Raw genomic sequence first — 13,404 nt, 5'->3', positions numbered from 1 at the left:
TTTTCGAGACAGGGTTTCTCTGTATTGTTTTGGAGGCTGTCCTGGAACTCGCTGTGTAGACCAGGCTGGCCTCGAACTCACAGAGATCCACCTGCCTCTGCCTCCCGAGTGCTGGGATTGAAGGTGTGAGCCACCAATGCTCGGCTGATATTATTTGTTTTTTACATTTCTTTTTCTTTTTTATGGTTTTTCAAGTCAGGGTTTCTCTGTGTAATAGTCCTGGCTGCCCTGGAACTCACTTTGTAGACCAGACTGTCAAGTGTACATTTTTCCCTCTTCCTTGAACAAGCCATATTTCTCCCCTCCCACATCTAGCTTTGCTAAAACATATCTAACTGGTATGTAAAGGCTGCATATAATCCACATATAAATTAGTAAATGTACGTATGCTGCGGGGTTGCATCACAGCAGCCAAGGTGACTCACAAGCATACCTGTTTCTCCAGAGCTCTCCTGGTTATCCTGGTTTTGTTTTTGCGGCCAGAGCAATTACAGTATTCTCAAACAATTGCTTGGACATTTAGAAACCAAGGCATAAGTTTCTTTGGCAAAGGCCCCACGCAGCATTCAGAGAGCTTCCAGTTTGGGTGGTGGTGAACAGCCAGGCAAATAGAGGTTATATTGCGCAATGCCTTGACTTCCCTTCCTTTAGAAGTGTTTGGAGAACTGGGTGGGAAGAGGAACCAGCCTTTTCGGTTGCTGATTTAAGCCCTGGGTGGAATAGAGTATCTATTGTGGAAGTGTATTGTGCAAAGAGAGAATGGAGCTTTTTGTGAAGGGAGATAAAGAGGTTGTCGGGTGGGGAAGGGGAGGATGGGGGGGGAGGAGACAGGCTGGCAGATAGTTCCTGGAGAAGCAACCATCCCATGGGCAGACTTCAAGCAGGGCCACCCGAAGGTCCCAGCAAGTCCCTGGGTCCGTGAGTCCTCGACCAGCCCGGTACCCATTGTCACCTCATGCAGGCTCAGTCATTGTCCTTGAGAACCATGGTAAAACCGAGTAAGCTGAATTCCCTTTAAGCCGTCAGTAAGCAGTCTGAAGACACAGGTATGGCAGCTCACAGCTATAATCCTAGCAGTTAGGAAGCCGAGGCAGGAGTATAGCTGTGAGTTCTGGGCTAGCTTGGGCCACAGAACCTGATTCACCCGATTTCAGATCCCTGGAATGTATTTACAAAGAGAAGGACTTATTGGTGTGAATCTTCAGTGTTTTGTTTGCAGTTTTTAATTCTTTGTTTTTCAGACGGTTTCACTCTGCGGTCCTGGCTGCCCTTGAACTCTGGGGATCCTCCTGCCTCCGCCGCAGCTCCCAGTGGTTGTTCTTCCTCTGCTGTACTGATTCTGAGACGAGGCCTCACTACGTGGCCCTCACTGGCTTCACTGGAACTTCCTGTGTAGGCCCAGCTAACTTCAAAGCCACCGAAATCCACGTGCCTCTCCTGCAGAGTGTGCCGGACCATGCCTGACCTGTGGATTTTTTAGATGTAAATTCTTTTTTGTAATAACACTTTCTGCTACTAAGCTATTAGTTTTGTTTGTTTTGGCTGCTTCCTTTGTCTGTACTTTGAGGGTTTTTTTGTTTGTTTGCTTTTGGTTTTCCCAGGCAGGGTTTCTCTATGTAGCCCTGGCTGTCCTGGAACTTTCTCAGTAGACCAGGCTGGTCCTGAACACACAGAGATTCACCTGTCTCTGCCTCCCGATTGCAAGGACTAAAGGCATGCACCACCGCCACCCAGCTGTTTTTATTTTGCTTTTGTTTGAAATAGGGTCTTTTGTACCCCAGGCTTGCCTTAAGTACGGGACACCATGCCCCTGGCCTTATAACTTATTTATTTATTATTTTATTTATTTATGGTAGAGGAGATTGAATCCAATACCACCAGTATTGAATCACTCCACCAGTCCTTGAGAGGCAAGGTTTCACTTGCTCTCTCAAATGAAAACAAGCTAGGTGTAGTAGGCAGAAGGATTGCTTTGAGTGTAAGTCCAGGCCTGGGCACACAATGAGTCAAGGCCAGCTGAAGCTAAAGAGAATTGGCGTCTGGTTTTGTTTGTTCCTTTGCTTTGACACAGGAACTCCTTAGACTATCCAACACAAAGTAACCAAACAGAAAAAAAAAAAAAAGCTTGCTTTACTCAGGAAGATGGAAGACTTGGGAAGCTGCTAACTTGACCTCCACAGGTTAAAATCCCACCTCCCAGCATGCATCAGGTGTAGAGCAGTGGTTTCCGTCCCTTGGCTAACAAGACCAGTTCCTCTCGGAAACTTACTTCCCATTCCCATTTCGCTCTTCTTTCCACTTCCTCTAGATAGCTCGGCAGTTGGCTCCCACCCTTAAGTTACCCAGACAATTTTCCGGCACTGAAAAAATAAGTTATAAACAAGGATCTTTTAAAAAAAAAAGATTTTATTTTGAAAATACAGATGTCATCTAAACCACATCCCTTGTTCCCAAAATGCTACAGCTGGAAATGGATGTTATGAATCGGTTATTAAGGATTCTCCAAGCTAGCTCTGGGATAAAAAAAAAGATAAATCAAAAATAAAGTATCAGTTTAGAGGCTAGCACAATGTCTCTGGACATATCTCCTTGAATGTATCCTGTTTCCTCTGATCTCAAAGCTAAGCAGGGCCTGGCCTGGCTGGTACATGGATGGGAGTGAACAGGGATAAAATAAAACATTTTAGCAATTAAAAGCAACAGTTGAGAAGGTTCCGTGGTTAAGAGGGCTCAAAGCTCTTACGGAGGACCCAGGTTCCATTCCCAGGACCCACATGGCAGTTCACAGCTACTTCTAACTGTAATCCCAGGGGATCTGGTATATTCTGGCCTTCCTGTACACACGAGGTTCACAGACATACAGGCACTTACAAATACATACACATAAAACATTATCTATTTAAAGCAAAAAGAGGGCTCAGGATCTAACCCAGTGGTAGAGTTCTTGTCTAGCATGTGCAAGGTCTTAGGTTCAATTCCACTGTTAAAAAAATAAGATAAAAATTCTAGAGCTATGCTGGGTGGTGGTAGCAAACATCTTTAATCCCAGCACTTTGGGAGGCAGAGGCAGGGGGAATCTCTGAGTTCGAGGCCAGCCTGGTCTACAAGAGCTAGTTCCAGGACAGCCAGAACTGTTACAAAGAGAAGCCCTGTCTGGAAAAACAACAAACAAAAAAATTCTACAATTTTAAGTATAATAAAAAAAAGAGGTAGGAACTATTTAACTTCCCTTTTAAAAATATACTTTTGCTGGGCATGGTGGCACACACCTTTAATCCCTGCACTTGGAAGGCAGAGGCGTGGAGCTCTGTGAGTTCGAGACCAGCCTGGTCTACAAGAGCTAGTTTCAGGACAAGCTTCAAAGCCACACGGAGAAACCCTGTCTCAAAAAAAAAAAAAACAACAACAACAAAAAAACAAAAACAAAAACAAAAAAAAAGAGAATGTACTTTTAAAGACTACTTCTGTTATTTTGTGTGTACAGCATTTTGTGTTTTGTTGCATGGATGTCTGTGTGCTGTGTGCTTGCGGCTTGCAGTGGATGCTGGTGGAAACCGAATGTGGGTGCAGGGAATTGAACACAGGTCCTCTGAAAGATCTGCAAGACTCTGAACCACCGAACCATTTGTCCAGTCCAAACTTGCCTTACTTTGTAGTATCAAATTATTATTCAGATTTTGCATCAACTTGCCCCCATAATAATTTGTATAATCATGGTCCTATTTATTTGTTATTCATTTGTTTAAGGAAGCTGACTGTTGCCTGTTTATAGCCATTATGAAACTTTTCTGTGGCAAATTTTTCTTCCTCTTTTTTTCTGGGGGTGGGGTGTGACATTGGCTCAGGTTAGCTAGCTTTAAACATAATATCGAAAATCTGCATACATCCTACTGCCCAACAATTTGTATACATACATACTATGGAATAGTGTAATTTGTTATGGATGATACTGTCGGTGGTAACAGACAGGAAAAGATATTTGTGACATTATGACTTGATCAAACTAATTGCAACTCAGTTATGTGATGCAATTTTGTTAAATTTATTTTTAAAATCCCATTGTATTGTAATTTTATTTGGTTATATAGATATGGTCTATGCATGTGTGCTGTGCTGTGTGTGTGTGTGTGTAGCACTGTGTGACCCCTGGGGTTCTCTTCCTTTCCTTGACTGGATGCTAGTTGAGAGGTCTGATACTAAAAATCAAATATCAAGCCATGGGAGGTGGTTAATCCCAGCACTAGGGAGGGAGGCAGAGGCAGCTGGAACTCTGAGTTCCAGGCCAGCCTGGCCTACAGAGTATGGTGTAGGACAGCCAGCCAGCATTATACAGAGAAACCCTGTTTCAAAAAAACAAAACAAAACAAAAAACACCACAAAGAAACCCATAATAATAATAGAATATTGCCGGGCATTGGTGTCGCACGCCTTTAATCCCAGCACTCAGGAGGCAGAGGCAGGTGGATCTCTGTGAGTTCGAGGCCAGCCTGGTCTACAGAGCGAGTTCCAGGACAGCCTCCAAAGCTACAGAGAAACCCTGTCTCGAAAAACCAAAAAAAAAAAAAATAATAATAATAGAATATTGCCAGGCAGTAGTGGCACAAACCTTTAGTCGCAGCACTTGGGAGGCAGAGGCAGGAGGATTTTTGTGAGTTCGAGAACAGCCTGCTCTAGTATAAGAGCTAGTTCCAAGACAGCCTCCAAAGCCACAGAGAAACTCTGTCTCCAAAAACCCCCCCCCAAAAAAAGAATATGATGAATACTAGATATTACAAACCTGCTGATATCCTCTAAAAGTTTCAATTGGCTAATCTGGCAAGACACTAGTCTTTTTGTTTGTAAAGCTCTGGCTGTTCTGGCACTTGCTCTGTAGACCAGGCTGGCCTGGAACTCAGATATTCTGCTGCCTCTGCCTCCCCAGTGCTGGGATTAAAGCACACCTACCTTCAAATTTTAGCTCAGGGAAATCACTCTGGGGCTTCTGGGTGTCTGGGAAGAGGGCTGCGTGTGTCACTTGGAATGGAAGCCGCTGCTTGCTCTCTAGGGTCAATGTGGAAGCCTCTTCTGCTTGCAGTCAATCAGGTATTTGACTAAACAGTAATGTTTTGAGCTTGAGCTCTCACTGACATTCAAAGAGCCTTTAGAGTGTACAAGATACAGTATCCTGTGTTTTCTGTTACCTGATTTCATTCTTTCCAGCAACTCCAGGAAATGGCATTAATTATTTTAGTTAATAAGATGTTAGAGTAAAAGGCGGGGCATCTGCCCAGACAGGTTCTTTCAGGGAGGCAATATGTAAGAAGGATAGTGGGAAGCTGCTTGCGAAGGGGGGGGTGTGGGTAGGTGGTGGATTCAGATTTCAAGGTTATCCTTAGAGATACAGCAAGTGAGAGACTAGCCTGGGTTACATGAGACCTTGTCTGAGAGAAAGAGAGACGGAGAAGATCCTGAGGGATACTGGCCCCTATGAAAGAGATAAACCAGGCCAGGAGCAAAAATCCCAACCTTATCTGTAAATTCTGGCTTAGTTTTGATAAAGTAATCTGGAAGCCTGCCACAGAGAAGGCTGTAGAAGGATGCATCTGGCCAGGTGTGGGAGCTAATGCTTATCATTCCAGCAGAGGCAGGAGGATCTTGGGAATTCCAGGCTAGCCTGGGTTACTAGTGAGTTCAAGGCCAGTGGGAGACACGAGGGCTGGTGAGGTAGCTCAGTAGCTGAAGGTCACTGAAGCTATGCCGGAGTTCCTGAGTTCCATGCCTGGTCACTGAAGCTATGCCTGAGTTCCTGAGTTCAATGCCTGGTCACTGAAGCTATGCCTGAGTTCCTGAGTTCCATGCCTGGGACCTGTATGGTCCAAGACCATGCCATGCACACATTCCAACTTAATAAATGAATTAATGCTAAAATAAAATAAAGGGTATTTGGCCGGGCGTTGGTGGCACACGCCTTTAATCCCAGCACTTGGGAGGCAGAGGCAGGCGGATCTCTGTGAGTTCGAGGCCAGCCTGGTCTACAAAGTGATTTCCAGGACAGCCTCCAAAGCCACAGAGAAACCCTGTCTCGAAAAACCAAAAAAATAAATAAATAAATAAATAAATAAATAAAAAAGGGTATTTGTAGTCTTTTAAAACAGAAGCAAAGGCCAGGCCTTGGTGGCCACACCTTTAATCCCAGCACTCTGGAGGCAGAGGCAGGGGGATCTCTGTGAATTCCTGGCCAGCCTGGTCTACAAGAGCTAGTTCCAGGACAGCCTCCAAAGCCCCAGAGAAACCCTGTCTGGAAAAATCAAAAAACAAAAACAAAGCATTGGAAATCTGCATATATCCCACCCCCAACAATTTGTATACATACATACTATGGAATAGTGTAATTTGTTATGAATGATACTGTAGATGTTAACAGACAGGAAAAGATATTTGTAGCATATTACTTGATCAAACTAATTGCAATTCAGTTATGTGATGCAATTTTGTTAGCTTTATTTTTAAAATCCCATTTATTGTTTTGTAATTTTATTTATTTATGTGTGTATGCTTATGTGCTCATTGTATGTGTGTATTGATGTCAATTGTCTTCCTGTATAGTTTTCAACTTTTTTTTCCTAGACTAAGTTTCTCTGTGTAGCACTGGCCATCCGGGAACTCCTCGATCTGTGTCCTGTGGACCAGAGAGTGGCCTTGAACTCGGAAGGATTAAGGGAATATGCTACTGCTCCCAGAACTTTTTTTTTTTTTTTTTTTTTTTGGTTTTTTGAGACAGGGTTTCTCTGTAGCTTTGGAGGCTGTCCTGGAACTAGCTCTTGTAGACCAGGCTGGCTTGGAACTCATAGAGATCTGCCTGCCCGAGTGCCCCACCACCGCCTGGCTGGAACTTTTCTTTTTTTAATGTTCATGTATATGTCACCTGCATGTAAGTGTTCTCAGAAGCCAGAAGAGGGCGTTGGACCTCCTGGAGCTGGAGTTGCAGGTGATGGTGAGCTGCCAGATGTGGGTGCTGAGAAACAAACTCGGATCCTCTACAAAAACAGGAAGCCCTCTTAATGGATGAACCAACACTCCAAGCTAACATTTACATACACCGCCAGCTATTTAACAATATTTACATGTAACTATGGGGAGATGGAATGCCCATGGCCATACATTAAAACACAATGTCTTTCTTCAGGGTTTTCAGCTGTTCCGAGTTGATTTTCAGTTTTGTTACAATGTATTTGTGCTATGATGAAAGAAAGAAAAAGTCATGTATGGGGTTGTGCACACCTGTGATCCTAGCACTTGCAATACCAGGTCAGGTCAGCCTCTGCTACGTAGCAAGTTTGAAAGCAGCCTGGGATCCACGAGACCCTCGAGAGGGCGTAGAGAGGGGCATGTAGAAAAAAGGAAGAAGCAGGCTGGAGATATTTACTTGGCATGTAGGAAGCCCTGGGTTCCATTCCCAGTACTCCGATAAAATAAACTACAATACAGCAGAGCACAGTACACAGTGGGAGGAGAGGGACACAGGTGTCTGCCTTGGATGCACAGCGCGTCTTGCTGCTGTGATGTTTGAGTGTGCCTGGAGAATCAAGATCCTTGTAAAGGGTTAGGAGTCTTCCAGAGATTTAACTGGATCCCAGAGAACCCAAGAATCCCTTCCCACCCTATATGAATTAGAGACTGACTTTTCCCCCTGCTTCTGGGAGCCTTTGCTGATTTCACAGGGCCCTTTCCTCTGCTTCCTACTGGTTTCTCAGGCAGGATAGAACTCCAGTGATCAGGCTGGGCCTTTCTGCCCACGTAGTTCCGGTCACACTCCTGAGATGACACCCTAAGCATCTTGACCAAATGTGGGTGTTCCCCATTCCAGCCACCCACGGGGACAAGGCATCTTTGGAGGAATGTCTCTGCCACAGCTGACTCTTTGCCTTTGCAGCCCATGAGTCACTCTGGTTTCAACCCATCTTCTCATCTCTAGGTTGTAAGGACACCTCCCTGACACTCCTTCATTTTATAGTAACAGTGAATAAAAGCTACTATGTATTGCTGGTGCTCATGCACCAAACAGCACAAAAGGTGTGGGCTCTTTTAGGCCCCACTGCACATGGGAAGCAGGTATTTGCATCCCTGTCTTACAGATGAAGAGTGGTTGACTCAGCCACAGATACGTCGTCACCCAAGTCCGGGCACTTGAACACAAGACACTGGACAACCCATGGGTCCAGCCCCCCTCACTTTTATATCCTCTCTTCCATATTTTGAACAGGGTCTCACTATGTAGCACAAGCTGGCCTTGAACTTAGATTTTATGTTGGTAGCTCTGGGAATTCAACACATGGTCTCCACCACTGAACTACATTCCCAGCCCTCTTACATTTTTTTTTTGAGACATGGTCTCCATATGTTGCCCAGGCTGGCCTCCATTTTTTTGGTTTTTCGAGACAGGGTTTCTCTGTGGCTTTGGAGGCTGTCCTGGAACTCACTTTGTAGACCAGGCTGGCCTCGAACTCACAGAGATCCGCCTGCCTCTGCCTCCCAAGTGCTGAGATTAAAGGCGTGGGCCACCAACGCCCGGCCTTTTTTTTTTTTTGGCTTTTTGAGACAGGGTTTCTCTGTGGCTTTGGAGGCTGTCCTGGAACTCGATCTGTAGACCAGGCTGGCCTCGAACTCACAGAGATCTGCCTGCCTCTGCCTGTTTCCCCATTGCTGGGATTAAAGGTGTGTGCACCACAGTCAGGCCTCTCTCTTTAAACAGGAACTTTCTTTCTTTTTTTGTTTGTTTGTTTTTTGAGACAGGGTTTCTCTGCCCGGCTTAAACAGAACTTTCTATGCAGACCAGGCTGGCCTCAAACTCACAAGATCCACATTCTGCCAGTGTTGGGGTTAAAGGTGTGTACAATCATCATGCCTGACTTCAGTTACCTCCATTTTTATAAGGCAGGAAACTGGGCTACATTATTTACTAAGCATATTAGTCACTTAAGTTGAGGAAGCTGGCAAGTGAATAGGATAAACTTTGGACATTTCCCTGGCACTAACCCTGTCCTCTGCTTGTGGCAACAGCCATCCTCATTCCCCGGCATGTACTCTATATTGTGGCAAGTGCTTGAATTCTCTCTCTCTCTCTCTGTCTCTCTGTCTCTCTTTCTTTCTTTTTTTGTGGACAGGACTCCTCTATATAATCCTGGCTGGTTTGTAACTCTTACGGAGACCAGGATGCCTCAAAGTCAGAGACCCACCTGCCTCTGCTTCTGTTTCTCCAGTGCTGGAACTAAAGGCATGTATCACCAGGCCTGGCTGCTGAACTGAAGAGTTCCTAGAATTTAGAATGTCCCTTTTGTTGCAGAGAAATTGTTACCCCCAGGCCTTTTTGTGGTGGTTTTGAGATAGGGTCTCTGTGTAGCCCTGGCTGTCCAGGAAGCATGTATACCACCGGGTTGCTTTACGCTCACAGATCCGCCTGCTTCTGTCACCCAAGCGCTCCAGCAAAAGCCATCACACGTGCCCCGTCCCATGCTTCTGACTGGTGTAACCCCACTTATGTAGACGCCACCTTCGCTGACCACCCTTGTCTTCTGAGGTGCTCCTACACTGTACTCTCAATGTTGGCTGTCCCTAACCCCATGCCTTTTCATTTTTTTAAGGAGGGATATTATGTAGCCCAGCCTGGAACTGGCTACATAGCTTGGGCCGGCCTTTTACTTCTGATCTTCCTGTGTCTACCTTCCAGACTCTGAGATTATAATAGTACACAATTGAGTCTCTTTTTAGTTTTGTTGAAATAAGGTCTTGCTATAATGGTCCTGGCTCTCCTGGTATTTAATATGGAGCCTATGCTGGCCTTAAACTCCTGACTTTCCTCTGCCTCAGCTTCCCAAGTGCTGGGACTACAAGTATCCACCATGGCACCCAGCTCTGAGGCCCAGTTTTCTTCTGCTCCTTTACCAGTCTGCAAAGCCAGAGAACAAGGAGCAGGACTGGCTGGTGGTTAAGTCTTCAGCCCCACGCTGGGGGGCTGGCACAGAGCAGGTACATGGTGAGCAGAGCTGAATGAATACTCTTAGATATCACTTTGTCTCTCTTTTTGTAAGGCTTGGGTGTTCTGAAGAGGCGCAGGTAATGACAGAACTGCCGCTTCCTGCATTCCCAACTAAAAGGGTGAACTGGGAAGCAGCTGGGGTCACTGGAGAGGCCCAATGTGCTGAGCCTGAAATCATGGGGTCGTTCTTGCTGAACCAAACTCTCTCTGGCTTCTGTTTTCTCACTCCTTGCCAGAAATAAATCATGTTCTGAGTGACTGGAGTCATTGCTCACAGCTCCGTGAGCTGGTGTAGGGTGGGGCGAGGGGCAGTGGCCTTGGGGCTCCTGTCAGTAAAGGCCCAGGCCTTTGGGCTGGGGGGAGGGGAAGGAGTGGCTGGTCCTATCCCTGGGAGGCTGCAGTCATTGGGGGACAGACAATGGGGCTCAGCGTCTGCTCCTAGCTGGGAGAAGGGACCCTCCAGTGAAAAGCCAGGGAGAGCAGGGAAGTGTGGGAGGAATTGATGAGAAGGGGTGGAGCCAAGGAGATGCAGCCGGGAGGAAGGAGGGAAGGGGAAGGAAGAGCGCAGGGAGGGGAGAGGATCCAGGCTTCCCTTCTGCTCGGTGACCTGGTCCGGAGCCGCAGCTTCCCTGGCTTTGTCTGGGCCCGCCGGGACCTCACGTTTCTCGCCCAGCTGCAGCCCCAGTCCAAGGGCCAGGCATCCAGCAGGTGCTCAATACTTACTTGGGAAAATAAGAAATGTGGCCAACTTTGCTCTGGGAACTTTTCCCCCGTGTTGTCTCCACTCCTCCGGAGAAGCCGAGGACAGAGCTGGTCTTGGGAGCACGCCCAGGCGCCCCATGAATAATTGACCCTTGGTGGCGACACTGCCCGGCTCTGTCCGCGGGCTCGGTACCCGCCCTGCGTCGGAGTCGAGCGGCGCAGCTGAGTGGCCGGTGTCCGGGAGGTTGGAGGCGGGGTGTCCGGCCTGTCCCAGAGCTGGGAGGAGGCCAGGCTAAGCTGAACCCCGGGCCCCGCAGGGAGCCAGCAAGGGCCCAGACCTCAGCTAACGACCACGCCTCGGCGCCCCCCAGCCGTGCACCCCGGGCCGAATCCATGCCCTGGGCTTGGGGAGGCCGTGAGGGGCTGAACTCTTCTGGACCCCTTGGCACCCGGGTCCCGGCGATCGCAGCCGGAGCTGTTCCCTCCAGTCTGACCGTCCAGGGCTCTAAACAGCTGTTTAAAGGCGCTTCACTGTTAAGGGCTCTGCGGCGACGTTTGCTCCAAGCCCATCTGCCCACTTAAAAAATATTAAGTGAAGAGCACCCCCCTCAGCTTCCACCCCTGACGGGGGAGGGGGCGAACTCAAGAGCCTCTATCCGTATTTTGGAAGGACTGGGCACCCAGGGGCCTCCCCGGACGCCCATCCCAGGGGCTCTTCTTTGGGATAGGACACCCCAGGCTTCCGGGGGGGGGCTGTTCTCTCGGGCCCCCTTTGTGCCTGACAGGGACAGCCCCCCATTTCCATGCGAGGCTCTGACGCTCCCTTCTCCCCCGCTTGTTAATCTTTGTTCCCCTTTTCTGCTGAGAGGAGGAGAAAAAAAAGAGGGAGAAAGAAAAGAAGGAAAAAGGCGTGACTCGATTTTCAAACGAAACTCCCACAGCAAACAAAACCCTTTTAGAGAAATAAGAAAGGAGGAAGGAGGAAGAAAACAGGAAAGGGGAAGAAAAAAAGAGAGAAGCCTTCAGGCTTGCAATTCGAGTAGGAGAGTTGCACCGAAAGAAAGAGAAAGAAAAAAAAAAGAAAAATCCTCTCTGCGGTAGAAAGAGAAAAAGAAAACTTGGGCCGACTGGAGGGGGGTGCTGGGGGGGTGGAAGGAAGTGAGAAAACAAAAGAGAGATAAAAGGGCTGCTTTTCTCTCTTCCTCTGCGAGCTGGCTTAGGAGGAGCTGTTTAGCATCCCTTCACGTCAGCCCTGCCTCATTCCCTTCTTCCAGGGAGGGAGAGAGCGCGAGCGAGCGCGAGAGAGAGCAGGAGGGAGAGAGAGAGGGGGGAGAGAGAAAGAGAGGAGCCGGAGGGAGGGTGGCAGAGCAGGGCGGGCGCGCGTGGAGGCGGCGCGCAGCAGCAACCCGGGCGGTGGGCAGCAGGAGCCCCCGGCCCGGCCAGCCGAGGGCCCCCAGCGCCAGGAGCCGCGCCCGGACCCAGGGTGAGTGTCCCGCGCGGCCCACGGCCCCGCCAGCCCCCCGGCGGCCCGCGGCGGGGTGGCTGGGGGCGCGGGGGTGGGTCGCAGCGGCCGCGGTCGACCCGCCCCCCGCCTCTCCCCGGGGACGGCGGCGCGCAGGCCCGCAGCCGCGCTGCAAACATGTCGTCTTTTCCTTTCACTTCCACATTCCCTCATGCCGGAGAGCTGGAGCGAGAGAGGGAGAGCTGGGGAAAGAGGGAGAGATGGCGTCTGGAGGGGGGGGAGGGAGAGGGGGAAGGGAAGAAGAGAGAGGGAGGAGAGCGCGCGGAGAGAGAGAGAAGCAGAGGCAGAGAGAGAGAGAGAGAGAGAGAGAGAGAGAGAGAGAGAGAGAGAGAGAGAGAGAGAGAGAGAGAGAGAGAGAGAGAGGCAAAATGAAAGGAAAGCGCGGCGGCGCAGGAGGCCGGGGAGGCGGCGGCGGTCTCCGGCCCGCACGTGGGTGTCGCGGCGCTCGGGGACGCTCCCCCCGCACCCGGTCCGGGACTCAAAGTTTCACCCCTCGCCGCCCCGCCCCTGCGGCTGCCCACAAACTTTTTACTCCGGGAGCGGGTGGGGTGGCCGCGCGGCCGGGCCAGCGGGGTGGCGAGGGCGCAGCGCGCTGCTGGGGTGCCGGGCGCCCCTCGAGGTCAGCGGGCGTCTCCAGCCGGGTGCCGCGGGCCCTGGGCCCCCCTCGGTGGCCCCGGCTCCGACCTGTTGAAGGCGCTCGCCGGGTGCAGGGAAAGGGTGGGCAGATCCCCATGGCTGGTCTAGAGCCTCCCGTGGCTCGTTCTCCCTTCCTCGCCGCCCCCCTCCCTCTCCTCGCGGTCATTTTCCTAATTGGATGGAGTTATGGGGCGTGATCGTCGGCGTCAGATCGAGGAGCCCCCTGAATCCGGTGGTCTTCCCTCCCTGACTCTCAGACCCCACTGAACCGGCCTCGGTGTTACCCCCACCCCGAGCTGCGGACTTGCTAACTCGTGCGTAGCGGGTTGCCGGTTTTTGTGTGTGTGTGTGTTTTTTTCAACTTGGCTTTTAAGATGACTTTTATGGTCCCTGCAACTGCTTCCCTCCAGTCTAAACTGTAGTTTGGGAAGATTTAAGAGGACAGGGAGGTGCTTGTGTGGCCTTTAACTAATCCAAAACGGTCATTAAATGTATCTGTACGCCCCGCGAGATGGTTCCGGCCGGGCCA

The 13,404-nt window shown here is 49.5% G+C and overlaps 2 protein-coding genes across 3 annotated transcripts in view; one reads left to right on the top strand and one right to left on the bottom strand.

Moving 5' to 3' along the window:
• Positions 1–1,049: 1,049 nt before the first annotated feature.
• LOC110342360 lies at positions 1,050–11,887 on the bottom strand. The gene is made up of 2 exons (XM_021231658.2): positions 10,739–11,887; positions 1,050–1,465 (listed from the first exon to the last, which is right to left on the bottom strand). Exons 1-2 carry the CDS (start codon positions 11,110–11,112, stop codon positions 1,186–1,188), a joined length of 654 nt encoding a protein of 217 aa, XP_021087317.1. The 5' UTR covers positions 11,113–11,887; the 3' UTR covers positions 1,050–1,185.
• Positions 10,527–13,404, top strand: part of Znf710 (zinc finger protein 710) — a 66,147-nt gene continuing 63,269 nt past the window's right edge. The window contains exon 1 of one of the 2 annotated variants that reach the window (XM_005077795.4): positions 10,527–10,723. In XM_005077795.4, coding sequence (XP_005077852.3) covers positions 10,542–10,723 — 182 coding nt within the window. In that variant the 5' untranslated portion in view covers positions 10,527–10,541. Of the gene's footprint in view, positions 10,724–12,077; positions 12,201–13,404 lie in introns of those variants that run through there. The other variant, XM_013118929.3, reaches the window with a different exon arrangement.

Source organism: Mesocricetus auratus, unplaced genomic scaffold (assembly GCF_017639785.1).
Source record: "Mesocricetus auratus isolate SY011 unplaced genomic scaffold, BCM_Maur_2.0 Super-Scaffold_4256, whole genome shotgun sequence".
In the NCBI taxonomy this organism is placed as follows: domain Eukaryota; kingdom Metazoa; phylum Chordata; class Mammalia; order Rodentia; family Cricetidae; genus Mesocricetus; species Mesocricetus auratus.
Note: the sequence above shows the minus strand (reverse complement) of the source record. Positions and strands in the feature narration are given on the sequence as shown.